The sequence below is a fragment of the Monodelphis domestica genome, chromosome 1, assembly GCF_027887165.1.
Source record: "Monodelphis domestica isolate mMonDom1 chromosome 1, mMonDom1.pri, whole genome shotgun sequence".
Lineage (NCBI taxonomy): Eukaryota > Metazoa > Chordata > Mammalia > Didelphimorphia > Didelphidae > Monodelphis > Monodelphis domestica.
In genome coordinates, this window is record NC_077227.1 from 332170059 (window position 1) to 332197105 (window position 27047).

The window sequence follows — 27047 nt, forward strand, 5'->3', positions numbered from 1 at the left end:
ATCTTAAATGACAGGCTAAAGGGTTATTATTTATCTTTGAGGCAATAATGGACCACTGAAAATCTTTGAGCAACATGGTAATTAAAGCTGACCTTTAGAAATACTGTTTTGGGATTTCTTTGGTAGGGGCTGGTTAAAGGAAAATAAAACTGGAAGTACAGAGACTAATTAGGAAGCTGTTGTGGAATTTTAGTAAAGGATTGATGAGAGTCTGAACTGCAATTTAGTCATTATCTGTTGTAGAACATGGAGAGAGAGTGAAATTCTATGAAAAGCTTGGCAAGATACTCCAAACAAAGTCAGTATATATTTTGATAAGTAACTTGAATGAATGAATGAATAAACATTTATTAAGTACTATACTAAGTGCTAGTGACAGAAATAGAAAAATATTCCTTACCCTTAAAAACCTTAGATTTGAATGGGACAGGGGAATATATTATATTAAAAAATGGAAAGTGGGGGCCACTGAAGGATATTTTGGAAAAGTTAGAGGAGTGGTCATTGGAGTAATTGGGGCAGAGAATTGAATTAAGTTCTAAAACTGGAAAAAAGAGAGCTGTAATGAAGTAGTGAAATATGTGTGTAATATGATATAAGGGCTGAATAGTGATTTGAAGCCAGGCTACTGAGATAACCTACAGTCATGTGATCCAGGTACAATAGAGGCAGAAATTGGTTTTAGGTAGGTAACATCATATTACTGTTATTAATACAAGGCATTCAAGAAGTAAGGGAAAGTATATCTTTTTTATGTTTTACTTATTTTTTAATTGAAAAATTTTATTAATTAATTTAGAATATTTTTCCATTGTTACATGATTCTTGTTTTTTCTCTCCCCTCCTACTCCTCCCCTCCATCTCCCATAGCTGATGTGCAATTTGCTTGTGCCATTGATCAAGACCTCTTTCCACATTATTGATTATTGCACTAGGGTGATTGTTTAGAGTCTACATCCTCATTCATATCTCCATCAAACCATGTGATCAAGCAGTTGTTTTTTTCTGTGTTTCTATTCCCACAGTTCTTCCTCTGGATGTGGATAGCATTCTTTCTTACAAGTCCCTCAGAATAGTCCTGGATCATTGCATTACTGCTAGTAGAGAAGTTCATTACAGTTGATGGTACCACAGTGTATCAGTCTCGGTGTATAATGTTCTCCTGGTTTTGCTCCTTTCACTCTGCAGTTTCTGGTGGTGGTTCCAGTTCACATGGAATTCCTCCAGTTGATTATTCCTTTGAGCACAATAGTATTCCATCACCAACAGATCACCAACAGATAGCACACTTTGTTCAGCCATTTCCCAATTGGATGGCATCCCCTCATTTTTCAATTTTTTGCCACCACAAAGAATGCGGCTATAAATATTTTTGTACAGGTCTTTTTCCCCATGATCTCTTTGGGGTATAAACCCAGCAGTGGCATGGCTGAGGGAAAGTATTTCATAAAAATATATGATTAACTCCATGTGATGATACATTTCTGTAGTCTCTTTTGCTGGGAGGGCTGAGGCTGGAAGACATGTTGAGTTTGGGACTTGTAAGCTATAGTAAAGCTGAATCTGATTGGGTCTTCTGTGACATCTCTGGTATTGAATCTCCAAGGAGTGGGAATCTACCAGGCTGCCTAAAGGAGAGGTGAACCAGCTGAGATTGGAAAAGTGAAACAAGTTAAAGCATATCTGCCAATTTGTATTGGGACCAGGCCTGTGTGTGGCCACTATACCTTTAGTTTGTGCAATAAGAGGAAGACCCAGTCCAAAAAAACCCCATAAAATAAAAAATATCATTAGAAAAGTATAGGTGTGGGGAACTTGGAATAAGATATAATAGTTGGACATTCAGTCAGTGATTTATTTAACACTTATTTTGTAGCATGTATTATGCTAAGTACTTGGGGAGATACAAAGCAAATACAAAAACATCTGTTCTCAAGAGTAGGAATTATATTCTTGAGGTTGAAATAGCACACATATATATGTATGTGTGTGTATATGTATATAATACACAAGAATGACTTCTTCAGTGAATGGCCTCAATTTTTTCAGTCAACTGTGAGACTAATTCCTTAAGTGAGAGGAAGGATGGAAAGATATATGGAAGAGTTGAGAAAAAAGAAAATATTTGAAATAGTTACTAGGTTTAGTAATGAATCAGTGAGGGCCCAGTTGAGATGGGATAATATATAAAGTGACTATATTTTAAAGAAAAATAACTTTGAAAGATCTAGACTCATATTAGTGCACAGTGACTAGTCGCTACTCCAGACATCCAGTGATGAATCATGATATTTCCTCATCAAGAGGTATGATGGAGATGAGATGTAGAATGAAATATGCATTTTTGGGCATACCTAGTATATGAATTGTTTGGACTATGCTTTCTTCTTGATGTTTTTAAAATTTATCTGCTTATTTGCTAAAAGGGAGATTTAAAAACAAATCTGGAGTAGAATTTGAGAGTGGAGGAAAGGAGAAAAGAGACTTAAGTGATTGAAATGTCTAAAAAAGAAGAAATATTAGTGGGTCATTGAAATGTTTATCACAATGCACAGAAGAGAAGAGGTGGTTTAGATTGGCACATACATATAAGAGGGATGACTTTAAAGTGAACATTTTCAATTATATGCTTTAAAAAAAGGCAAGCAGCTTATAATAAAGATTTGTGGTTTTATTAATTGTCCTCTTTTTTTTCTTTGTTATATATAGTGTCCCAGAAGTCTTAGTTGAGTTTTAAGTTAAGCTTAAAACTAAAGCTAATAGACTTAAAACTGAACTGAGACTTCTGGTTACACTGTGTTATAAATGTTCATATTAACTGATGTTTATCAAGTACAGAGAAGTAAAGAAAAATTAGATTTTTAGTGGTTTCATTAAGAATGGTGTAATGACTTCTAGTTCTGTTCTGCAGCATGCAAGAGTTAAATTAGGACTCTGGTCCTTATATTTTCATAAAGTTTATTAGTATTTACTTGGATAGGAAAAGATAGAGAGAAGAAAAGCCTATTCTAGCCAGCCATGTGGTTGCTCCCAATATGGACTCTCTCAACTACCTTCTTCTTGGCCAGCCATCAGAGAAATAGAGAGCAAATACTTCCTGAAACATTGCTTTTTTTCCTTCTTTTACATTTGGATCAAGTTCATAATCATATCTGGGATCAAATGCATAGACCACAATCCTGCTACCCATGCTTGGTGACATAGGTGATGCAGATGCATGCCAGCTGTGTTATCCAGAGGGAGGGAAAGGGGAGAACTTTTCTCACACCATCCCCCTCTTTGATTCTTTGGGAGATTAACATGTTAAAATCTCCTCACTTGGGGTTTTCTAGGAGATTAACATGTCAGTTCTCCCCATTGAATCAAAGTGGGGATTGCATGAAGAAAACCTTCTCCCAGGATTACACATGGGGTCTTACCTGTGTCCCTGTACTCCTTATTACATCATCTACTATGGGTTATATGACTCTTAGTCTGATCCAGACATGATTGAGTTTGACTTGAAAGGGAGAGGGAGGTTAAAAGGTTGGAGAGGAAGAAGTAGCCTCTCTCCTTTTCTGCAGTGACTGGTCAAGAAAAAGGTGACTGAAAGAGCCATGTTGAGACACCCATGTGGCTAGCTAGAATATGCTTTTTCTCTCTCTCTTTGCCTTTACCTATCAAGGTAATTGGAATAAACTTTTATAAGATTCTAAAGACACAAGTCTTTTAAATTTAATTCTTACAATCACATGACTAGGAATAAAGGAAGAGGATTAAAAAAGAATTCATGATTGAATTTTATCAAGACACGAGAACAGGGAATAAGGAGTTTAGGAATAGAGCATATTGTAGAGTTCAGTTGGTTCACCAAGGAGTTGAGATTGAGAAAATAGGAGAGTGTGTAGCCAAAACAGGAGATTAGTGAGGATAGGAGGTGATTGTGAGGATGAAAGTTTTAAGGTTGTAAGGCAAAGGGAGAGATGGACTTACAAAGGAATTTTGTAGTTCTTGAATCTAGAAATGAAACTTTTTTTGACTCAGGGGAAGATCATGATCTTGGTATATAACTGATATGGAATGGAGGAATAGGGCATGAGAGTGTAGGAGACTGAAAATCTTATGGAGTTAGGGCATTTGAAGGAACATCAACATGTAAGAAATATAATATGAAGGCAGGGGTTGGAGTGGAAAAGGTAATTATGAGGCACTAAATTCATTTAGAACGGAAGGAGAATGTCCTGGGAGCCTAGATAATGGCCACCAGGATTTGGATTGGGTGTTAAATTTGGATATCATGAACATAAAAAGAAGATAGATAGATTGTTAAGTGGTGGCAGTTACAAGAGAGGAAGTGGTCATGTGGAGCAAAAAATAGTTCCAAGTCCCTTATCAAGACCAGTGATTTAGGGAATATGAGAGAAAATGAAGCTAATGTTGAAAAGGATGGCAGGAAATTCACTGTGTAGAGTGTAAAAAGATGAAAGAAATGAGAACAAGAGAGATTTAAGATGAAGTTTCTTAATTATAGAACAGGAATTCCAGAAGTAAAATGGAATGAATGGGCATATCTGGAGTGGGTCACTTGGGGGCAATAGATAGTAAAGTTGAAGTGGTTGGAATGATAGATTGGATATATGAGGCTTGGGAGTGAAGATATTCTTTAGCAATTTGGGGGTTCATTATTGAGATAGGGAAATTAAGAGGGTAGGAATATATTTAACAATAGGAGAATGAACCCAGGCCGAGTATCAGTGAATGGGGAGAAGTCTTTCCAGTTGAAGAAAGCAGGATTAGAAAGTTCAGGATTTTCTGTCAGAGTTGTTTGTTCCACCTTTCTTGTGTCCTAAGCTGCTTCTCTTCAGGCATGGACTGAGCCTTGCAAAAGCCTAGGTGAGCATGACATGCTTATGTATATAGTATGTTAGTAGTAATGCTAAAAGAGCTAGAAGATAACATGTGTCATTTTCAGTGGATCTTCTATGGAAGCTTTTTGGGAGGTCTTTGATAGGAATTGCACTGCATGAGAAGGAATAGATGAGTTGTGATCCTTACAGTTGGAAAGGCTATCACCACTGATGGAATCCTAGTTCCACTGAACTATTGAATTATTTTTTCTGCCTTACTAAAAAGTGTTTCTCAAGTATAAATAAGTTGTTATCCTTTTTTGTAGTAATGTACATTTCTAATCTTCAACATGTAGGATCATTTGAAATGTGCCACTTTATTTAAAAAATTAGATCATGTGCATTTACAATGAAATTAACATAGTATATTTTTTCCCAGAAGAAGAAGTTTTCTTCTCCATGGCTGATATGGATATGTCCCATAGTCTCTCATCTCTTCCTCCTCTTGGAGATCCCCCAAATATGGATCTTGATCTCTCCTTAACTAGTACATTCACAAATACTCCAGCAGGATCTCCATTGAGTGCCACTGTGGTAAATTATAACTTATTCTGGTTATTGTGTTCTTGTTACTGTGTTCTTTCAAAATTATGCATTTTTGTCCTGCAACTGTGTTTTTCTATTATAGCTTCAGCCAACTTGGGGTGACTTTCTTGATCAGCATAAAGAGGAACAACCACTCAAAGGACCTCCGTTTTCATCTAACTTAATTCACCAAACTTCTTTACGAAGAACTTGTAAGTAAAAATAAAAGTGACTTTTTTCATTTATTCTTTCTTCATAATAATCTTCCTGTTGAAAATCTTTGATTTATTTTCTTTACAAATTGCTGCTTTCATGTTTTCACCATAATACAAAATACTAGTTTAGGGAATTCAGAATACTGTAATTTATGAAGAAAATGAAGCAGCTGAACTATCAATTTCATGTTAACATAGAACTCTTAAATATTAATATTTTCATTGAAAACATACACCATAAAAGTTAAATTTTATTATTATAGTGCAGGAGTCTTAACCATCTGATTTTTGTTTTACTGTTTATACTTTCTTTGAAAGAGAACCTCAGGTTTCTTCTCTGCAAAATTTAATTGAAATAAACACAAGGCATAAAGGAAGATTTGGTGAGCAGATTTTGGTTAATCTTTAACTTTTTTCAATACTTTTTTTAAAATTGCAAAAGCCTTGTTCACACATTTACTCTTGTAACATATTCTTTCCTACTTCACGAATCAAGGACCCTGGATATGAGATACAGATGGATAACTGAATTTCTTTTCTCTTTAAAAAAATATATGTATATATATTTCCTGATGTCATTTAAACTGCTTTGATAATCTTATTTTTTAAGTTATTACATGAGTAAATGTTTTACAAAACTTGATGTTGTATATTGCTATAGAAAATTAAATTCATAGGAAATAATTCGAAACTTATTTGTGTGTTTCAGCTCTTCCTTCCAGATCTGTTTCACTGGATGAATCCAGGCCTGAACTTATTTTTAGATTAGCTGTGGGAACTTTTTCAGCTTCTGTACTTCACATCGATCCTTTATCACCACCTGAAACTTCTCTGAACCTTAATCCATTGACTTCAATGGCATTGTATTTCTTTACTTGCATAGAAAAGATTGATCCAGGGAAATTTCTGGCACATGATTTTACATCCTTCAGAGAAGTATTTGCAGAGGCTTGCTCCCATGATCATCTTAGGTACATGTAGTTTCTTAATTTTTGCTATTGAAGTAAGTAAAGAAGTAGTGATTTTAAAAAAGTAATTGTGACTTATTACAGTTCATATTTTAAGTTAACCTTTAAAAGTAAATGAATGGAAAGTGAATGTTGTAATGTTCTCTATGTACATCAGAATCTAGCATATTTAGGTTTTTCAGGAAAAAAAGTTGTCTAACTCTAAGATGGAATCTAGAAATTTTCTGGTCTCTTCCATAACTTGGTATTATGCCAACCCTATTTTAAGTAGCATTCTAGATGCTTTGTTACCATTCGAATTAGTAGTTCTTACTACTTTAGTGTATTGGGCAAAATGGTACAGAGTTTGTGGAAGAAACAAAAAGTGATGTCTATATCTATCCTATCTGATAATAATTGTTAGTAGCAAGCATCAGGAAGCAATTTTTTATTCTGTGGAAAAAATAGTGAATATTTTATCTTTACATTTAACATCTTGAGAAATGTTACCTATAGCTCTAAACTATCAGACATGGTAAATAAGCTAATATTTATTTAATGGCACTGTATTTTGTTAAATAAGACATTCATATAGTTCTTGCCCTTAAGGAGCTTGAAATTCAATAGGTGAGGGAGTACTACTTAAATACCCACGAGGCAGATGATGTAAAAGAGGAATAAGACAAAGACAAAATAAGACAAAGACTGTTGAGGCTCAGTGGTGTGAAGGATCAGAAATTGTTATACATAAATGTTCTCAAGTAGATGTATTTTTTCAAATGTTATATTTTTTGCAACAGATTTATTGGTATGGGTGTCAAAATATCCTATGAACAAAGACAAAGATCGGCTTCTCAGTATTTTAGTACTGATATGTCAGTTGCGCAAATGGAGCTTTTGGAATGCTTGTTTCCTACTGATTCTCATACTGTTTCTACACATTACACAGAGGTAATAATAATTTTATTTTGACACTTTTTCTCTTAACTCTAATAAATTAAGTGTAGTATAGCATATATAAAAGAATTAGTACACTTTTGTTTTGTTATGATGTATTTTAATGTAAGTTTTCAAGGGACATCATAAGAACCTACACAAGTTTTTCAATGAATTTCCTTATTTCTGCTTGTCAGATGGGAAAAAATAGATTTTTATGTCACTCATCTTCAAGACAGCTTTAGCTTTAGTCAAATTTTTAGAATGTAGTTATGGGTATATATCATATATTTGATATGATACTATGATATAAACTACTAGGAGTTTACCCAGTGTCTTTTCCTGAGATTCTTCTTATTCAAAGAATGATTATATTAAATATATTGTTTAAAATGGCTAATTCTTCATTATTATACTAGAAGATGACTGAGTTTTTGAAAGTTTATGGAGCACCATCTATGGCAAGTCCCACCAATCTTTAAATATGGTCTAGGCATGTACTTTGTGCCTATTATCTACAAATCAGCTTAAGTTCAGAGATGTTAAACACTAGAGGGTTGGCTATCGGTGTTAAATTTTTTTTGCAACACTAACTTTTTAAATGATCTACTAAGTCTTCTAGGGTTTATGTTCTATATCAATAAAAGTGGAAGGATAGGCTGTGTGGATTAATTCACATCTCCATGAAGTATCAAAATATAGAATTAAAATTATTTGCTTATATCTCACTTTATAGTTTACAAAGCACTTAACTCTGTGAGGTAAGATAGTAGATCATTTATTTTTTTTACTGATGATGCTCAGAGAGGTAGAATGACTTTATTGTGACTGGGAAACAAATGAGAACTTCTTACTGCTAGCCTTCTGTTCTTCCTACCATACTATGCTGCCTTTCAAAGCAGGGCAAATGATTTAGAAAAGAAATGCAGTCTCTCAAAATTTAATGCATAAATTCAATAGTATGTTAGTAATTTAGATACTATGTTCATACTTTTTTTCTCATTTGGCTACTGTTAGCCTTTTGCATTTTTGGAAAATATAATTTCTAGAGTTATTTTCTTATAACATGAAATAATAAAGAATCTGAGAAATAGTTTATTCTGTGATACTTTAGAAAAACTAGTAAAAGATTTCAGGATAAATATTCTTATTTAAATATTTAATATTAGTGCTTTTATTTTTAGCTTTTAAGGTTTCATTCCAAAAAAGGAAGTGATTTACACCCTCCTACATGTCTTCAGCTTCATTATAAACATTCTGATAATAGAGGACCCCAGGTAAGTTTTACTTTTGAGTTAGTACCACATATTTTTCCTCTTTTGAAATAGAGACTTACTGGACTTCTTATGTGTCTTTCTCTTGTGTTTTATTTTATTTGGATGAAATAATAAAATATTTATAAAATGCTTTGTAAACCTTAAATCAATTCTATACATGCTGGAGATTTTTGTTGTTATTATTATTTTAATTAATATTAATATTTCTTTTTTTTTAGGGCAGTCAAGCACGACTTAGTTCAGTTCCTCAGAAAGCAGAATTACATATCAAATTAAATCCAGTGTTTTGTGAACTGGATATCAGTATCGTAGATAGGTTAAATTCCTTGCTTCAACCACAGAAACTTACCACAGTGGAGATGATGGCTTCTCATATGTATACGTCTTATAACAAGCACATAAGTCTGGTAAGTGTCAGTGCAAATATATCAGCTATACTTAGAACCAACCTCAACTGTCTTTTATGAAGATATGGGAATTTCTTGGCTCATGCAAATACTGTTTTACACAACAAAAACTTGTTGGAAGCTAGGTGAATGTCATATAATTCTTTCTCATGGCAAAGTTTGAAAGTAGAATGTATCTTTTAAGAGTATCATGAATGCCAAGTTGTTTTTCCTTTTTTGTCTTGATTTTTGATTTTGTTAAGAGGACCTGGTTAGGAAACTCTCCACCAGTATAGTTCAGCAGCTGTTCTGCAACTAATAATCTTAGGGGCACAGAATGGTTCAGTGATTTCTCCAGGATCATGTGGTCAGTATATTCCAGAGACCATTGAATCCAAGTAGATCTTCCTCACTTTAAGACTGACTATCTACTTCTGTCATGTCTGATGTTATAATCATGATCTATTCATCTTCTAACAGTAAATCAAATATGAATGAAGTGAGACTTAATAGCTTAATTCCCTGTAAAACAAAATAATTTGATTAGTCACGATTTGTATAGCTGATGGACTGAGATCAGATACTATTAAGTCAGGTTCAGGGAAATGTAGGTATCCCTTCCACATTTACTGTGTAATTTATAACCACGAGAACAGAAATCAAAGTCTCTGAGCCATAAAGAAATAGGTTTATTTGGAGTGGGCCGGTTTCCCAATAAAGCTGGAATTCTGGTTGGGACCAAAAGACCCCAAGCACTGTGATAGACCTTCCTATATACCCCAAAGAATATCACAATTCTTATACCAAGTTAAAAATAATCCAAGACCACGTTAAAAATAGATGTGGATTGGTTGAAGTAGTCAGGAAATAACTTCTCTTTGGTAGAAGAAGTCACTTGATAGACAAGGGGGGGAATGGGAAAGCCTGAACCCTACTATCTAAGCTTGATGATGTCCAGGATTATATATACTAAGAAGACTAGGCTAAGGAGGAGGTGCCAGGCCCTAGAGCAGGGCAAAAGCCTGATGATGTACAGTAGAGTGTATACAAAGGTGAAGGGGTGTCACCAGGCTTCTAACTGAGGCAAAAGCCTCCATGCTAATGAAGACCCAGTCACAAGTTCAGGACCATGATTGTTAGGGGTGCATGATATAGCAGCTTTGAGGGGTGGGGCTTACATTAAGGCCTATGCTAAAGCAGTTATTTACTTAATTCAAAACCTTAATTCTTATACTAAAGTAATCATAAAAGATCTACTAAGATCATTACTTATGCTAACATTAACTATCTTAGAATTACAATTATGATTATCTAAAGACTGCTGTTAACATTAAAATCTAATCCTCATATAAGGGGGTAGGGAATTTTCCTTTCACACTTTGCAACATTCCCCATTACAGTTTTGATATATTGCAGGTCGGTATAAGAAATTTTCAATTCAATGGGTATTTTTTTGGAGTTTTGTGGAAGCCTTAGATGACATGTGAAGGCCAGTAGATAACACAGAAAAAAAAAACCTAGAAACTCATTTTTATAAAACATAGAACTATCTATGTACAGGTTTTGATCACATACTTCACTGAAGTAATGAGTTTATGTAAACACTCCATAAAATAAAAAGGAAAAATTCAGACTTCTTGTTACAGAAGGAAAGTAAAAATATGCATGGGGATTTTCCAGAATGTGGGAGTGTTGTGCCCCTAACCCCTGTGATGTGGAAGAGATACCCATATGTGAATAAATTCTCTATTGCTATAAATTTTTTAGCAATAATTTTTATTTAGAAGGCTGTCCTAACAGCTCTCTTAGGTCAATTTTCTTTATCATTCCTTGTCATTAATTTTTATTTAATCAAGAATCTTATTACAAGGCATTTGTTTGCCCAGTATTAGGTGAGGTTTGACAATTTTGCTCTTTGTGTCTTACTGTCCATTAGAAGTTCTGATCCTTCCTTCTAATATATGTAACTTTACAGCATAAAATAAGATAGCTGTGAAATTAAAAGCTGAATTTTCTGGTGGTAAAATATGAACTTTATAAAAGAGATATGGACAAAAGTCTCAGAATAAGAGGACCTAGATGGAGCAGGATACACCTGTACTTTTGTGATCAGAGGTCCATGGAAGCATAAGTATTTAAAAAGTGTCTCTTATTTTGTCCCTCTCTTCACATGTTGTATTCTCAGTGGTGTGCTGTTTACCTATCTCTAATGAGCCAGATCAAATCCTAGATGACTAATGAGTATTTGTAATACAGATTTCAGTAGTTATCAGATATAGACTAGTGATATGTGAGGAGCTTTCATGAGTATTGGATTATTATGTTTATTTTCTAAAAGTAGGTTAGGAATAGAACACAGTATTAAAATAGAATTAAGTACAGTATTAAAGAGAATGAATATTAAAAAAGAAAATATATAAGGGAAAGACTAAGAGGCAAGAGATGAGAATTATTAATTCTCATTAATTCTCAAAAATTAATTCTCATTAATACTCATAATGAGAGTATTAAATGGGCAAGGTTGACTTAAAACCTAATGTTCATCCTGATGTAGAAGTTTTAAAGGTTTTTATATTTCTTAAATGACCAAAAACAATGGAATTGATTTTGGTTGTTTGGTTCTTTTCCTTGTGTATCTTCTGTTGGTGATAAACATCCTGTAATATCAAAAAGGAATTTTATTTCAAATTGTTGCTCATTTCATCTATAACTGGGAAATTAAAAAGGGTTTTCTGGATAAATTTTACCGATTGATATTTTTTATTCCTTTTTAAAGAAACCAGAAAATGTTGTGCTTAGATTTATTTAATAGTATCTATACTCATTTCCAGGCTAAATCAAATATAGTCAATAGATTTAGATTCCATTTAAAAATATTGCTTGTGTTGGATTTTTAATTTTAATAGTTTTGTGATGTTAACATTGCATTCTCCTTTATAGTCTGTAAAAGAAATGGATGACTAAATCCTTTATGCAAACCTGAATTTGTGAGATATGAGCAGGGAATACTTCAAAAAGCATTTTTTGAAATTGATTTAAAATCTTTTTATAACAAATTAGAAAATCATCAGCAAACTAGCATTTTCATGTACAGAGAAGAGCAGAAAAAGAGAACTGCTTGAAGCTATCAATCTTTTTACCTTTAAAATATGTGTGTATGTGTATAATTTAACATAGTAGCACCAACATTACCTTTCTTACATGTTTTTGCTTTGAATTTCTATTCTCTTTTAAGTATTACATTGGCATATTTTTTGTCTTTTTCTTTTTTTCCCCTATTATAAGTACTCTACTTCCAAATTGTGCACTCCCCATAAGGAAATAAAAGCCCTATTTTATAACCTATAAGTATAGTAAAACAAAAAAAAAAGTGTATAAAAATGATTGTCTTATTTTGTATACCACCATTGTATCACTTTTCAACCAAGTGATAGGGATTGTTTCATCAGAGCTTTCCATTATTTTAAAGTTTGTTTTTCTCTACATTGTTATAGTCAATGTATACATTTCTTTCCCTCCCTTCCCTTTGCCCCCTCCCATAGCTGACTGCAATTCCACTGGGTTTTACATGTGCCCTTGATCAAAACCTATATATACAATGTATAGTCACTGGTTCTGTTCACTTTACTCTGTAAGAATTCATACCAGTCTTCTAAGTTTCTCTGAATCTGTCTATAGTATAGTAATATTTCATTACATTTGTATGCCATTATTTGTTCAGCTATTTCCAAATTGTTTTATACAAGATTCTAATTCTTTGTTAAAACAAAAAAGGGCCTTCTATATAAGTATTTTTGTATATGTGGGCTCTTTCTCTTTTTCTTTGATCTCTTTGGAATATTTTGGCAAATAGTGATGCCACTGAGTCAAAGGGTTAGTAGCTTTTGGAGTATAATTCCTAATTGCTGTTATAGTAGTGGGATTTGGTAGGGGAATGAACAAGAAGGAAACATATAAAAATTCCAGATTTATTGTTTAGAAAAGGGAAGAAGGAAAAGGGGTTAGAAGAATTATTAAAATTAAACTTATACCCTAATTTCTATAAATCTATCTTAACCTATCTTATCTAAGCTAAAACAATAAGTTTCCTCAATAACCAGATCTCACAAGTGGAGTTCAGTCAAATGGGCCAGGATCTTCAGATGAAAGCTGAATAAAACAGGTCCAGTGGAGAAGTGGATCCTCAGTCTTCCTTTCAAGCTGCCAGCAGCCAGTTCAAAATATTCCTCTCTTCAGCTGGTATCACGAAAAAGCCAGAAATCTGTTTTCAAACCTCCAACTCCAGGTCCATCAGGAGAGAAGTCCCAAGATTCTTGGGACCTTAGAATCTTTACCCAGATCCTGACCTTTAGGCTCCCATGTGACTCTTAGTCACATGCTCCTATCAGTCACTCTAACTTTTGCATTACACAGTCTTTTGCAAGTGTCCTCTCCCTATCATACTATCTAAGATTAATACAGGATTGAATAGATTTTCCAACAGGCATTATTACCTCAAATCCTTCACAATTGTCTTTTTCCTCTTTTGTCAGTAAAGTGAATGTGAAGTAGAGTTTCTTGTAGTTTTTAATGTGTTTATCTTATTATTAATAATAGGAGGACTTTACCTGTGATTGTTGATAACTTGTATGCTTTCCCTTGAAAGCTGCCTGTTTTAAAAAAAAAATTAGATGAGAGATCATATGCCTCACATCTTTGCATAAAAGAAATAGAGGTAATTACAAAAGATAAAATATAAAATTTGATTGCTTGAAATTGAAAAGCTTCTGTGACATTAATGTATCTAGGATAAGAAGGGTATTAGATAGTAAAAAACAAGATGTTAAACAGTTAACAAATACATGTAAGAATAATGACTTCCCCAATAGATAGTCAAAAGCTATGAAAAGAACTGTAAAGTATTTTCAACCACATGAAAAATGCTTCAGATCACTTAATAAATTAAAGAAATATAAATCAAAACAACCTTGAGATTTCACCTTATAGTTTATAAAAATGGCAGTAATCAATGTTGGAGAGGTTGTGGAAAGATGATCACAGTCATACTTTGTTGATGAAGCTATGAAGTGGTAGATATATTTTGGAAAGCTATTCAGAATTATTCCAAATCCTTTAAATCTGAATCTTGAGCTGATTTGATTGAAGGAGGATGATTGAAGGAGGGGAAAGCGTCATATATTTTGGAGCCTAGAAGAGAATTTGAGGCATGACAGATGATCAGTACAAAGGCAGAAATGTGAGATGAAATATGTGTGAGGAACAACAAAAAGATTTATTTGACTGGAATATAGAATACACTAAAAAGATCAATGTTTAATTAGAGAGGGAAGGTAGTTGGGACCCAGTTGGTGATGGGCCTTTAAAAGCCAAATGAAGTGTGCTCTGTTCTGTAGTCAATAGAGAACCCCTGAAGTTTGAGTAAGGGAGTGATACTTTTGGTATCACTTAGTGTTTTTAGGAATCCACTTCACAAACTTTTTTGTCCCAAAGTGGCTTAGTATTTTTTTTTATTCTTTCACTAAGAATACATAAGTTTCTGTGAATCACAAGATGTTACTTAACAAAAAATTACTCCTTGTCTTCCTAATTAATTACTCTGTTGCTGAAATGATGTTAGGCTTATCTACAGCAGTACTGTGATAACTGGAAAAGAAAGCCACATAAAACCTGGTTCAGAATATGTTGTGCTATTTGTGTAGCACTTTTACTCTTTTGTGGGGGATATGCCATTCTCTTGATCAAAGAGGAAGTGAAACTTTATGACAGCATTTTGACCTTCTAGTTTTTTCCATGCCTAAGGGAGATATGTTTAGCCATAAGTAGGTTTTTTGTAATGATGTGGAAATGAGAAAATGGAAAAGCCTGCAACAGAGATGCAATTTCTGAGACTGCTGACCTGTCACTCAAAAGAGAACATTCTTTTAGGAATGTGACCAGGATAGATTGTTGGGAAAAAAAGATCTGACCAACTGAAGTCTGAAGTCTTTAGCCTTGAAGACAGAAAGGAGAAGGGTCTCTTGGCTTGGGGACAGAAAGAAAGAAGGACAAAAGTCCAGCTCTCTCTGATTTCTCTGCTGTGATAATAGTGACTGAACTTCTGGACCTATCAGCCCATTTTCCCAAACTGAACTATATTTCACCATCCTCCAACCCAAGACTTATTCTAGTATTAGGGAATCTCCAAACCTTCTTTCTTTCCATTTCCCTGTATTTCCCTTCTCCAGTAAACCACGTACTTAATCTTAGAGAAGAGAAAGAGTATTTTATTTGAGACATCATAAAACTCACCCTGAGTTGATTTAGAAAAACCAAAGAAGAAGCAATTATAATGGGAGAGAGGAAGGGAGGAAGGGAGAAAGGGAGAAGCCCTGATCTTTAGATATCATTTATCATTCAAATACTTATTACATTTTCCCAGTAGAAATTTAAAAAACAAGTGACAATGGGAATGTGGAACATCACAGTTAAAAATATTTTGCTTTGTTCTTTCCACCTTCCTTTGATTTTTCTGGAAAAACATATAATAATACTTATAATATCAGAAAACACTCCCCAAAGTACTATTTAATTGTGAGAAAAAATATTGTTGCAAGTCATTTGGTAAAAATATACTAACTTACTGGCACATTTAAAAAATATTAAAAGAGGCAGCTGGGTAGCTCAGGTGGATTGAGAGCCATGCCTAGAGACAGGAGGTCCTATGTTCAAATCTGGCCTCAGACACTTCCCAGCTGTGTGACCCTGGGCAAGTCACTTAACCCCCTTTGCCTATCCCTTATTCCCGAGATGGAAAGGAAGGGTTTAAAAAAAAATATATATATATATATCTATATCTATCTATCTATCTATCTATCTATCTATCTATATATATATATATATATATATTCAGAACCTGAGGGATTTTTTTTTTTTGGTGCATTTAATTTGAAAACAAGTTTCTAGTGTAGTTAAGAATCATGGGATTGGCCATTAAGATAACAAAAACATTTTATTACATATTTCCTAATAGATTGCAGATATGAACAGTGTCTATATATTTTATTTTATTTTTTTCTTTTTCTCTTTTTTGAAAATTTTATTAGTTAATTTAGAACATTATTCCTTGGCTTCAAGAATCATATTCTTTCCCTCCCTTTCTCCTATCCCCTCCTATAGTTGACTGTAATGCCTGTGATCAAAACCTATTTTCATGTTGTAGGTGTTTGCACTAGGATGATTATTTAGAGTGTACATCTGCAATCATATCCCCCTTGACCCAATTGTTAATCTTCTGTGTTTCTGTTCCCACAGTTTTTCTTCTGAATATGGATAGTGTTCTTTCTTGTAAATCCCTCCGAGTTGTTCAGGATCACTGCACTGCCACTAATGAAGAAGTCCATTACATTCCATTGTACCACAGCATATCGGTCTCTGTTAATAATCTTCTCTTGGTTCTGCTCCTTTTGCTTTGTATCAGTTCCTGGGGGTCGTTCCAGTTCACATGGAATTCCTCTAGTTTATTATTCCTTTGAGCACAATAGTATTCCATCACCAACATATACCACAATTTGTTCAACCATTCTCCAATTGAAGGGCATCACCTCATTTTCCAATTTTTTTTGCCACCACAAAGAGCACAGCTATGAATATTTTTGTACAAGTCTTTTTCCTTATTATCTCTTTGGGATACAAACCCATCAGTGCTATGACTGGCTCAAAGGGCAGACAGTCTTTTAGCACCCTTTGAACATAGTTCCAAACTGCCCTCCAGAATGGTTGGATCAGTTCACAACTCCACCAGCAAGGCATTAATGTCCACATCCCCTCCAACAGTTATTACTTTGATTTGCTGTCATGTTAGCCAATCTGCTAGGTGTGAGGTCATACCTGAGAGTTGTTTTGATTTGCATCTCTCTGATTATGAGATTTAGAACATTTTTTCATGTGCTTATTGATAGTTTTGATTTCTTTATCTGAAAATTGCCTATTCATGTCCCTTGTCCATTTATCAACTGGGGAATGACTTGAATTTTTGTACAATTGATTTTTCTCTTCGTAAATTTGAGTAATTAGACCTTTGTCAGAGGTTTTTGTTATGAAGATATTTTCCCAGTTTGTTGCTCCCCTTCTAATTTTGGTTGCATTGGTTTTGTTTGTACAAACCCTTTTTAATTTAATGTAATCAAAATTATTTTACATTTTGTGATTTTTTTCTAACTCTTACTTGGTCTCAAAATCTTTCCTTTCCCAAAGCTCTGACATGTATACTATTCTGTATTCACCTAATTTATTTATAGTTTCCTTCTTTATATTCAGGTCCATTCTGAGTTTAACTTGGTGTAGGGTGTAAGATGTTGATCCAAACCCAATGTCTCCCATACTGTCTTATATGCTATATTTTAAATAATTCATCTTAACATTCTGTTGAGTGTCATTTTGTTTCTTATCACTGCTTGGTTATTCCTTCTTGGGAAAACCTATGAAATTGAGCTTTCAAAGGATATGACTAATTTTTACTTAATTGTAATTGTTTACTATTACAATTCAGATTCTTCTTTTTTCTTTTTAAAATAAAAACCCATACCTTCCATCCTTGAATCAATTTTGTGTATTGGTTCTAAGGCAGAAAAGTGATAAAAGCTAGGCAATGGGAGTTAAATGGCTTGCCCAGGGTCACATAGTTTGGAAGTATTTGAGGCCAGATTTGAAGCCAAGATCTCTTGGCTCTCAAGCCATTGAGCCATCTAACTGCTCCCAATTCAGATTCATTTCACATTTTAAAGCCCTGTTTAATTTTCAACTTTGATATGTTGTGCTTATTTTGTAAAGTCTTTGTGATTCTGTTTTGATTTTCTATATTATGTATTATCTTTTCTTATAACTTTATGATTCTGATTTTTGCCATGATTTATCAAACTGTTTAAGTAATTATATCTCAAAATATCATACTAGTAATTAATGTTATGCAATAGAATATCTTTTTGAAAAGTAATGCTTGATTTTAATTATTTTAAGTATAATCTCATATTACTTTCATTTATGTCCATTAGTTGAGTTAATATTTAACATTTCAAAAACTATTTTTGTATTCTAGCACAAAGCCTTCACAGAAGTTTTTCTGGATGATTCACATACGCCTCCAAATTGTCAGATATCAGTACAAGTCACTACACCAGCATTAAGCCTTGCTGTTCGCTTCCCAATACCTGATCTTCGATCAGATCAGGAAAGAGGACCTTGGTTTAAGAAGTCCCTTCAAAAGGAAATCCTTCATTTAGAATTCACCAATTTGGAATTTAAGACAGAATTCATAGGAGGATCATCTCCAGAGCAAATTAAATTGGAACTTACTTTTAGAGAGCTATTTGGTAAGATTTTAATGTACAAGGCAATCTAAATCTGTGGTGAAAAAAATGAAAGTTTATCTAAAAATTACTCCCCAAATTTTGTCCTCCTCAATATTTTATTAAAGTATGTAATAAAGATAAGATGTTTGTTATAGCAAAAGGATTTCCTTTTGGGCAGCAACATTATAGCAGAGTTTTACTGAATTCTTTGACACATCTGTTTTCTTCAGCAATAGATATTGATTCAGCCTATAAAATTGTAAGACAAAGCTGGCTTGTGGATGTCAGTTCAGTTCATCATAGTTTTGTATTGTCTGCTCTATTGGAGTTTTTTAAAAACAATTTTCATTTAAAAAAATAAGAATTTTTTTAAACAGACGTCAAGAGACTTTCATAGCAGATCAGGATCTATATAGATCTTAAAATTTTACCTAGAAGAATTTCCAGATTTTCTAAGACTTTACCCATCATCCTGCTATTACCTTCCTGCCCTTGCCCAAAGATTTTCATAATTTATCACTGAGACCTTTTAATGCTTCAGTGTCTTTCTTTTTCTCTTTCACAAGAATTCAGGGACTTCACTTTGAGTACTCCTGGTAATCTCATGGTTTTGTGTAAATAAACTATAATTATTCCTCTAAAAAGTAAAAAAAAGCTTGATTCCTATTAGCTTAATGGAGCCTTTTTTCAAATCTAATTTATAAGTACTAGTAAAATCAAATAAGAAACAATTTCTGCAATTTAAATTTTTATATATGTGATTTGTGATTTACAGAGTCTTAGGTCAGCTGCTAAAACATTTTACAATAAATTTCTGAAGGATGTAATTATAAAATAATTTTATTAAGGATCACAATTTACTCTTGGAAAAATTTCAGATATTTAAATTTTTCTTATCGATGTAAGAGTAGACTTGTATTTAATAAAACTTACTTTTATTTTAATATCAGGTATTTCTTTTGACATTTTCTTTTTTATCTTTAATTTTAACTACAATTTTCCTCAATTTTTGAAAGCTAGTTTCAAGTATGCTTATAGTTAGAGATCCTAGGTTATATAAAATGAGATTCAATAAATCAAGTGGATAGTACTAAATAGTATGTAGTGACAGAACATAGCTTTTTTCATAGCTTATTTGAATCTTTAAAAAAAATAACTTCCTCAGATGGAAAACAATTAGGCTTGTTGCTGTCTTTTAGGGATTATATTCCTTTCCCATTTCATTTAGCAAATGCCTTAAAGTTAAAGAAGGTTCCAATTTATGAAATTTGCCACTTTAGTTAATAAAAAAAGGCTTTTTTGTATGCTAGTTAACTGAATATAAAGAAATTCTATTCAATAGTATTTTTTAAGAAGAATTAATTCTTTTTGTACTGACTTAAAGAAATCCTTCTTTTTGTCACATTTCATAAACATAGATTAGAGTATTTTACCTTTAGTTCAATCTTCTGCTTAATCTTTTCTGCATATAGGCCATGTAGAAAAATGAGAACATTATGTTTTTGATGTTCTTTATACATTTTGATTTGTTAAGCCTTGAACACATTTTTAGGTGCATTCCAAGAAGATAAAGGAGAACCATTAGTTAAGTTTTTCCAAGTGTCTAGTGGAATAGATGGAGATGTAACATCATCAGATGACTTTGATTGGCCACGGTAAGCAAACTACTAAATTAATTTAGCCTGTAAGTAATTCACGAGAATTGCTAGTTTTTCTTTTGAAAGATGTGCAAATGTCATTTTTGGCTAATATGTTACACCTTGAATATGCATTAAGAATGTTTCTGTGGTTCTATAATCTCTGTGATGTGGACATTTTTCTTGATGGTGGAGATGCCTTCAAATTTTATTTGATTCTCTTATCCGTATCCTTATGGACATTCATACCTATATGCATTTCTAAATAAAGTATAAAGTATATACCACATTTAGCATGTGGTAGGTTCAAAAAAATTTTTTTTACATTAAATAGCTACCAGTATAGCATATCTGTTATGTTTCCCATTCCTTTAAAAATTAAAAAAAATTTTTTTCCCAATTACATGTAATAATTTTCAATATATATTTCCTGGAACTATAACATCCCACATTGTCTCCCTCCTTTTCCTCCCTGCTCTTGGAGATGGTAAGCAATTTGCTCTGGATTAAAAAAAAATATATACATATATATATATAAATTAATATTATTATAAAAAACATACTTTTTTACTGATCATTTTTCTAAGAGGATACTCATATAGATCCAAAACCCCCAAATAATATCATATATAGATTAATATGAAAGATAGTATGCTTTGATCTTCATCTGATTCCAACAGTTCTTTTTTATTTGTAAAAAGTCTCTCAGAATTGGTTTGGCTCATTGGATTGCTGAGAGTAAGTCTTTCATAGTTGATCATTGTTCAGTATTTCTGTTACTGTTTACAATGTTCTCTTGGATCTGTTTATTTCTCTTTGTTTAAGTTCGTGTAGATCTTTCCAGCTTTTTCTGATATCATCCTGTTTATTCCTTATAGTACAATAATATACCATTTTTGGCTATATATATATTACAGGGCATATATATCATATATATATACACATACATATATATATATATATAAAATTATATTTTTTGCAACTACAAGAAGCGCTGCTATAAATATTTTGTATGAGTACGTCCCCTCCCCACTTTTATGATCTCTTTGGTATATAGATTCAGGAGTGGTATTACAGGATCAAAGGGTATGTACAGTTTTATAGTCCTTGGGGCATAGTTCCAAATTGCTCTCTAGAATGATCAATTCCCAACTTCACCAACAATTCATTGGGGTCCCAATTCTGCCACATCTCCTCCAATACTTATCACTTTCATTTACTCCCATATAGGCCATTCAGTTGTTTTAATTTGCCTTTCTCTAAGCAAGAATGATTTAGAACAGTTTCTAATATGATTATTGATAGTTTTGATATCTTTATCTGAGAATTATTTGTTCTTAAAGTTTGGCCATTTGTCAATTGGGGAATGGCTTGTATGATTATACATTTGACTTAGATGGCATTCATTTGAGAAATGAGATCTTTGCTCGACAGATTCTCAATCCCTTCCCCCGCAGTTTATAGTTCTCTTTTTAGTCTTGATTACATTGGTTTTGTTTGCACAAAATCTTTTATATTTAGTATAATAACAATTATTCATTTTGCATCTTATAATGCTTTCTCTCTTGTTTGGTCACAAATTCTTCCCTTCTCCATTGATCTGCCAAGTAGACTACTCTATGTTCCCCTAATTTAGTTACAGTATCACTGATTATATCTTAAGTACTATATCTGTTTTGATCATATCTTGGTGGAGGGTATGAGATTGGTCTATACCTAGATTCTACTTTACTGTTTTCTGATATTCCCATCAGTTTTTGTTAAAGACCAGAGTTCTTATCCCATAAGCTAAGGTCTTTGGCTTGATCAAACACTAGATTGCTAAGGTCATTAACCCATATTTATTGTGAATCTAATCTAGTCCAATAAACTTCTCTTGTTCTTAATACATAACCAGTTCACCTTTTTTGGTCTTAATATCTTCTGGATGTTCTCTTTTATTCTATGTCTTATACGTAAGTAATCATTGATAATATGCTGCAGCCTCCTTAGTCATGTACAATTCTGGTTCTTTTTCATTTGTGACAATCCATTATTTATAGTTTTATACCTGAAAAATATTTGTGTTTATTTATAGGATTTGTGATATGACCAGAATTTCATCACCCTTAGTCAACCTTGTAATAAGATTCTACAGTTTAGCTAGACTAAATGTTTAGTAACAGACACCCTGTCTAACATTGAGATCTTAGTTGAAGCCTTTAATGATGTGTGGTGTGTTATTTATGCTCCAGTTGCATACCTTTCAAGAAGCCAAGCCCTCCATACTACAGAACAGAATATGATTTATAACTGAAGAAAACTGATACTAAAAATATTTGTAGTTTATATTTAAGGAACTGCTTGGAATCCTTGAAAATATTACACACTTTTCTTTGTGAAAAATCAGGTGTTCTTGAACTGATTCAGTTTTGGGAGTAGCTTATTGCTTTTTCTCCAGTTTGTCTGTCCAAGATCTTTGTACTAATGAACCAAGTTCAGGATCTGTCCATTTAACTACATATCATTATCTGGACAATAAATAATTTATTTGCTGGGCTTGACTTTTATGTGTTTTTAGGCTTAACAGAAGGTTATACAGTATTTAAGATTTGATGCAAACAGCCTAATGTCATCTCTAACTCACCATCATTTGTAGGGTAAACCTTTTTGATTTGGATTCTGTACTGAATTGTTAGCAAGCTTGTCATTCTGTTTTATGCCTTGCTTTATATTGGTAATAAGATTTTTGAACAAAACAGTTTTCTTTGTTAGAAAATCATATAAGCTTTTAACAAATATATGAGAGATATTTTTTTGGAGAGCATTTAGGGACCCGTATTTTTTTCTACTAAGTTTGAGTCTCTTTCTTTGAAATTATTTGACAAGTGAATATAAAGGGATCTTATATTCTTTTCTCCTTTTGAAATCATTTTGTGATTTTTGAAGATGTGGGCTGCTACAGGACAATTTTCATGAAGGTCTGTCTGTACCCCTCTTGTATTTTTGTCAAAAATATTATTGATACATGAGTAGATGAGTCCTGTAAACATTTTTAAGAGATAAGAGAATAGGCTTTTGATCCATTTGTTTTTCCTTTTTTTGAATAGTATTACTATCTTTGATTTTTTCCAGTCATTCACTGTTTTCTCTTCTTTCAACTATTTCAAGAATGGATCCTTCACAATTCCTTCAAAATCTTATCATCTTCATTACAGAATTTCCCAGTTTTATAATGGGTCTGACATAGCAGTGCTTCTTTTTGCCTTCTTTGGTACCATTTCTGCTTATAGTATATATATCTGCCCCTGAGATAAACTGAATTGAAAAGTTTATTATGTAAATGTTAACAGCTCTTTTCCAAAAGTCTGTCTTTTTAGTTTTATCTGAAAATGTCTTGGTGATGTCTGATTTAGTGGATCTCCTATAAGTATTCAACAGGATAACTTTTTCTCTGTACTATTTTTCTGTGTTTTGTCAGACCGTATATCACATAATCTTCAATTATCCTCTATAACATTTTGAGGATATTTATATTTCAAAGGATATTTTGTTCTTGCTGTTATGTTTCTGTTTGCAGAAAGATCAAATATTTGCTTACTGAGATGCTTCCTAGATTTTTGATATTCCCTTGAAATGATTACTTTTCATCAGCTAAACTTCTTTATGAAAAAGAAATAGTGATAAGTCTACATTTTTGTCTTTTCCTTTTTTCAGAGTATGGGCCATTTTTTCATTTATTATTGTTTCATGAATTATTGTAGCTACACAATTTGTTTCTAAGTATAATTCAGGGATTAGGAGAAAGGATAAGGATGATGAGAAAGAGGGAATGGGGTTGAGAGAGTGAAGAGATTCTTCTTCACTTCCCTTCCTTTCTGAGGGGAGATAGCCAAATTCTGTCTCCTTGAGAGAGAAGTATTTCTCCTCAGAGAATGTTTTCTAGGAGATGGAGGACAGGAGACCAGAGAGGGAAGTCCTAGTGAGATAACAAGATGCCCCCCCTCCCCAAGGAGCCTTGAGAGGCAAGATGAATTCTTATGCCTCTACTTTCCCCAGGGACATCAATTGTCTGTCCCTTTCAGGATCTTAGGGCTATCCAAGTGTTCAGGAGAGATGCCAATTCCTTGTGTTAGGCAATGTTGAATCCCTGAGACCTAGAAGTCAACCCCATTTTGGGTAGAGGTGTGACTCTCCCCAAATCTTCAGTCCTCTTAGTTATGTTGGTTAGAGACTGACCCAGACCAAAATTTTGAATAACAATGATTTATTGGCATTCATGCAGGGAAGAGGTATTGGGGAAATCAGATAGGGAAGTGGGCAAACAGGGAAGCCCTATGGTTATACCCTCTAGCAGATTGGCCCTCCAAAGTCTAGGGGTTCAAGGCTTTCTTGCCAACTGCCTGTCAGTCCCTACTCTCAAGCTAACTAAACTTGAATATAGGAGTCTAGAGACACGTACGAGAGAGAGACTGGGAGAAAGATCTTTGGAAAGAATCTGTGGATGGCTCTTTTCAAAAAGTCCCAATCCATAGCCCCACTGAAGACTTTAAACTGCTGTCACAAAAGATTTGTTTGAGGGTGTTCAGGGGTTCAGGAAGAATAGTTTATCTCCAAGGGAATAGGTTTCTTCTGAGCTACTGGGAATCCATCTCATTTCTCTCCTTTCCCAAGAGAGAAGTGACTTGTCTGTTGGACCTCTCAGCCTCTGTTCTTTCCTTAGAACTCTTTCTTCTTTCCCTTACCCAGCTCTTGTTTCAGCAGGACCCCTCAAGAGATGATCTCTTGTCCATGTAAAAATCTAATCTCTTATCTTACATAAGTAACCAGTGTACTAGTGAGGAATTTCCCCATACTTAGAAATGAAGATGCTCATCTTAATAAAAGAACTCAGAAGAGGATGGAAAAGTAATTAATTAAAATATTTATTGTTTTCCTACTTTTTTATAAAAGGCATTAGGCTACATTCTATTGTGGGGTTGGGAAAGAGATGTCAAAATAAAACTTCTCTTCAAGGAATTAGAAATTTTAAAGCAAGTTGGTCTAGATGGTCACTGAGGTCTCTTCTTATTCTCAAATTCAATGATTTTCTGAATTTACATTTCAGTTAAGATAGCCTTATGTTGAAAGTTAAATAAGAAGTTAGATGTATTTTTCAAATTCAAGCAAAAACAGAAGGCAGATCCTCAGATCCTCTTATCTAGAAGTCTAAAAGTTTCTCTTTTCTGAATTCTCAAAACATCTCATGTATTTTTGATAGTGTTTTGTAGATTCTGAGCTTTTCCTTGATAAAGACCCTTTTTAAAAAAATCAAAACCCTTACCTTCCATCTTGGAGTCAATACTGTGTATTGGCTCCAAGGCAGAAGAGTGGTAAGGGCTAGGCAATGGGGGTCAAGTGACTTGCCCAGGGTCACACAGCTGGGAAGTGTCTGAGGCCAGATTTGAACTTAATACCTTGAACTTAAGACCTCCCATCTCTAGGCCTGGCTCTCAATCCACTGAGCTACCCAGCTTCCCCTAAGACCCTCTTTTTAAATAGCATTATTCTTATGATGTTATATGGCTATATATCATGCAACATTATAATTTCAAAAAAGTCAAAGTTGAAGATCACCCAAAGGGCAATGGAAAACTGAATAATAGACATGAAGAAATTGAAACATTTTACTATCAAGAAATCCTAGATAAAATGTATAAAGGAGCAATTAAAGAAATATATGTGTGGAAGAAAAGATGGATGGTAATGTGGTAAGAGATAATAAAAGGACAGTCTGCCTGTTCCATTCATCTTATGCCAGGAGAACATTGTCTAAAGATCCTGGCATGATGGACGAAGTCATCCATTTGGGGAGGATAAGGATAATAAGAGTTGCACAAGATTAGCAAGGCATGAATAGATTATATCTATATCACTAGAAGGAATATCCATATCGAAGATAACAAATGCATTGGAGTGCTGGATTATTTGAAAATTATTTATTTTAACATGCCTTATTTTCTTTGCTAAATTGTAATCTCTTAGAAAGCAGAGACCATCTTATTTTTTGTATCATATTTTATTCCTAATACAAAGAAATTATGTCTTGAAATTAGTCAACCTTTTTTTAAATGCACCACACATGTGCAATGCAGTATACTCAGAGTTGATAATTCACAAAAACAAAACAGATTCATTCCTTAAGGAATTTATATTTTACCAGTTAAGAAAACATCTACATCTACACACACACACACACACACACACACACACACACACACACACACACACACACAAGACTTATGTATGTATGCAATATATACAAGAGAAATACAAAGTAACTTTGGTGGGAAGGGATATCAGAATATTATTGTCCTGTTGTTATAACATCTTTTGGACTAATAAGGGATATTTTCACATTTAAACTTTATTTAATAAGTTGATTTATATATTTGACTACCAGGATTGTGCTGAAAATAAACCCATTAGCTATGCATTCCATTTTGGAGAGAATAGCAGCAGAGGAAGAAGAAGAGAGTGATGGTCACTTTCAGGAGGAAGAGGAAGGAGGAGCTCATTCTCTGAAAGATGTTTGTGATTTAAGAAGACCAGAGCCATCTCCTTTTTCTTCTCGTAGAGTAATGTTTGAAAATGAACAGGTAATATGAGGGGAAAAGGAAATTATTTTTGAAACGAAATAAAGGATTGCTCTTCTCTAATTAAAAAAATTATCCCATATTTTATGCAGGACTTTAATTTAAGAATTAATAATACTGTTTGTTTTGATCCTGACTTTCAGGTAGTCCAATAATTCTTAAATTGTTTCTCCTTGATCTATTTTCCAGGTCAGTTGTTTTTTAATGAGATATTTCATATTTTCTTCTATTTTTCATTCTTTTGATTTTGTTTCTTGATGTTTCATGAAGTCATTAGCTTTTATTTGCCCAGTTCTAA

The 27047-nt window shown here is 33.3% G+C and overlaps 1 protein-coding gene across 4 annotated transcripts in view; it reads left to right on the forward strand.

Annotated features, from left to right (window-relative positions):
* Positions 1–27047, forward strand: part of ATG2B (autophagy related 2B) — a 138179-nt gene that overhangs the window by 45165 nt on the left and 65967 nt on the right. For 3 of the 4 annotated variants that reach the window (XM_001367856.3, XM_007473621.2, XM_016424156.2), the window contains 9 exons: positions 5266–5420; positions 5515–5623; positions 6336–6597; positions 7374–7524; positions 8694–8786; positions 9005–9193; positions 18246–18519; positions 20051–20153; positions 26557–26752. In XM_001367856.3, coding sequence (XP_001367893.1) covers positions 5266–5420; positions 5515–5623; positions 6336–6597; positions 7374–7524; positions 8694–8786; positions 9005–9193; positions 18246–18519; positions 20051–20153; positions 26557–26752 — 1532 coding nt within the window. The remainder of the gene's footprint in view (positions 1–5265; positions 5421–5514; positions 5624–6335; positions 6598–7373; positions 7525–8693; positions 8787–9004; positions 9194–18245; positions 18520–20050; positions 20154–26556; positions 26753–27047) is intronic. The other variant, XM_007473620.2, reaches the window with a different exon arrangement.